This window comes from Mandrillus leucophaeus, unplaced genomic scaffold (assembly GCF_000951045.1).
Source record: "Mandrillus leucophaeus isolate KB7577 unplaced genomic scaffold, Mleu.le_1.0 Scaffold623, whole genome shotgun sequence".
Lineage (NCBI taxonomy): Eukaryota > Metazoa > Chordata > Mammalia > Primates > Cercopithecidae > Mandrillus > Mandrillus leucophaeus.
The window spans coordinates 1,929,140-1,930,381 of record NW_012106731.1 but is presented as its reverse complement, the minus strand read 5'-3'; the positions used below and the strand labels follow the sequence as shown (position 1 = coordinate 1,930,381).

At 51.0% G+C, this 1,242-nt stretch overlaps 1 protein-coding gene across 1 annotated transcript in view; it reads left to right on the top strand.

Annotated features, from left to right (window-relative positions):
• FOXB1 (forkhead box B1) overlaps nucleotides 1-1,242 on the top strand; it is a 5,958-nt gene that overhangs the window by 3,133 nt on the left and 1,583 nt on the right. The window contains exon 3 of the mRNA XM_012000282.1: nucleotides 757-783. Within this exon, the coding sequence (XP_011855672.1) occupies nucleotides 757-783 (27 nt within the window). The remainder of the gene's footprint in view (nucleotides 1-756; nucleotides 784-1,242) is intronic.

Sequence of the window (1,242 nt, the reverse complement as noted above, 5' to 3'; positions counted from 1 at the left end):
TTAGCATGGCATTTTAAATATTGATGTTCTTGTTCCCAGCATGCCTGTTTTAAAACAAAGGATTAAAAAAAAAGGGGGGGGTGTCTACATTAAATTATGACCTAGTGGGAGTTTCGGCTGTAAAATGAAAACTTCCAGGATATGCCTGAGTTGTAAAGTTTCAAACCACCTGGGAAAAGCGAGAGCCCCTGAGGCTTACCTGGTGATAAACTGTATCAAACTCAGGCCCTCCCCAGGTACGCACAACATTTGCCCCAACAGCCCCTGAGCCTCCGTCCTGTGTCCAACCAAATTCCCGGAGGACTTTTAAAGCAAATACCTGGACTTTTCGCCCAGATACACTATTCTGATTTTTAAAAATTTGATCAATACAGTTACATTCAAAATGGGCTCTTACATGGGGATGTCCAATCACATTTTGAAAGTATTTTGTAAATTCCATCACTTTTTCAAAGCTACACACCTAACTAAACAGAGCTGAAGCAGCTTCATAGGAAGGTCAAGTCAAATTTCAACCTAACTCCTGGGGTACTAGGGGGCAAGGGTGTGTTTTCATTATTACAACCCATGCAAACAACCCCGGGTAGTGCTTAAGCGCAGGAAAAGGGTCGGTTTCAGGGGAAAGCCGTGCCTAAAGTTACCTAACAGATACAAACCGGATACAACGCAGAGGAAACAGAATACCCCAGCCAAGCAATTTCCATGTCAAACATCATCTGCGCGGCTGCTCCATCTGTGAATGTGAGTGGTCGCCTGGCTCCCTGCTCCGCGGCGGCCGCCTCCTCATACCTTCACACGGCGCACACCGGCCGGCGCGTCCTGCTTGCTGCCAGTGGCCGAGGCTCTTCCCCTTCGCCCAGTCTTGAGCTGGAAGTAATTCCTATTGGCCAAGGTGTCCATGTAAATAGGTGTGAAAGAAACCAGAGCTGGCCGGGCTCTCCCTTCTCGCTCAGTCCCCTCCCTCTGCAGCCCCCGCTCCCCCTCCTCTTCCTCCTCCTCCCAAGGCGATTGTCATATGATAGCTAAGAAGTGGCACATTAATGAAGCGCCGCTACAGGGGTCTTTTCTGCTCCTGTCACCGCTTAAAACTATCAGATGGTTCGAGGAAGGGCATGGAGGCAGCCACCTAGCTCAGCCGAGACACGGAGCCCACAGTAGCGCCCTCCGGAGCCCTAAGACCTTCGCTGCCACCATCCGCGCCGGGAGTCCTCAGCCGAGCTCGGCCGCCCGCAGGACGCTCCA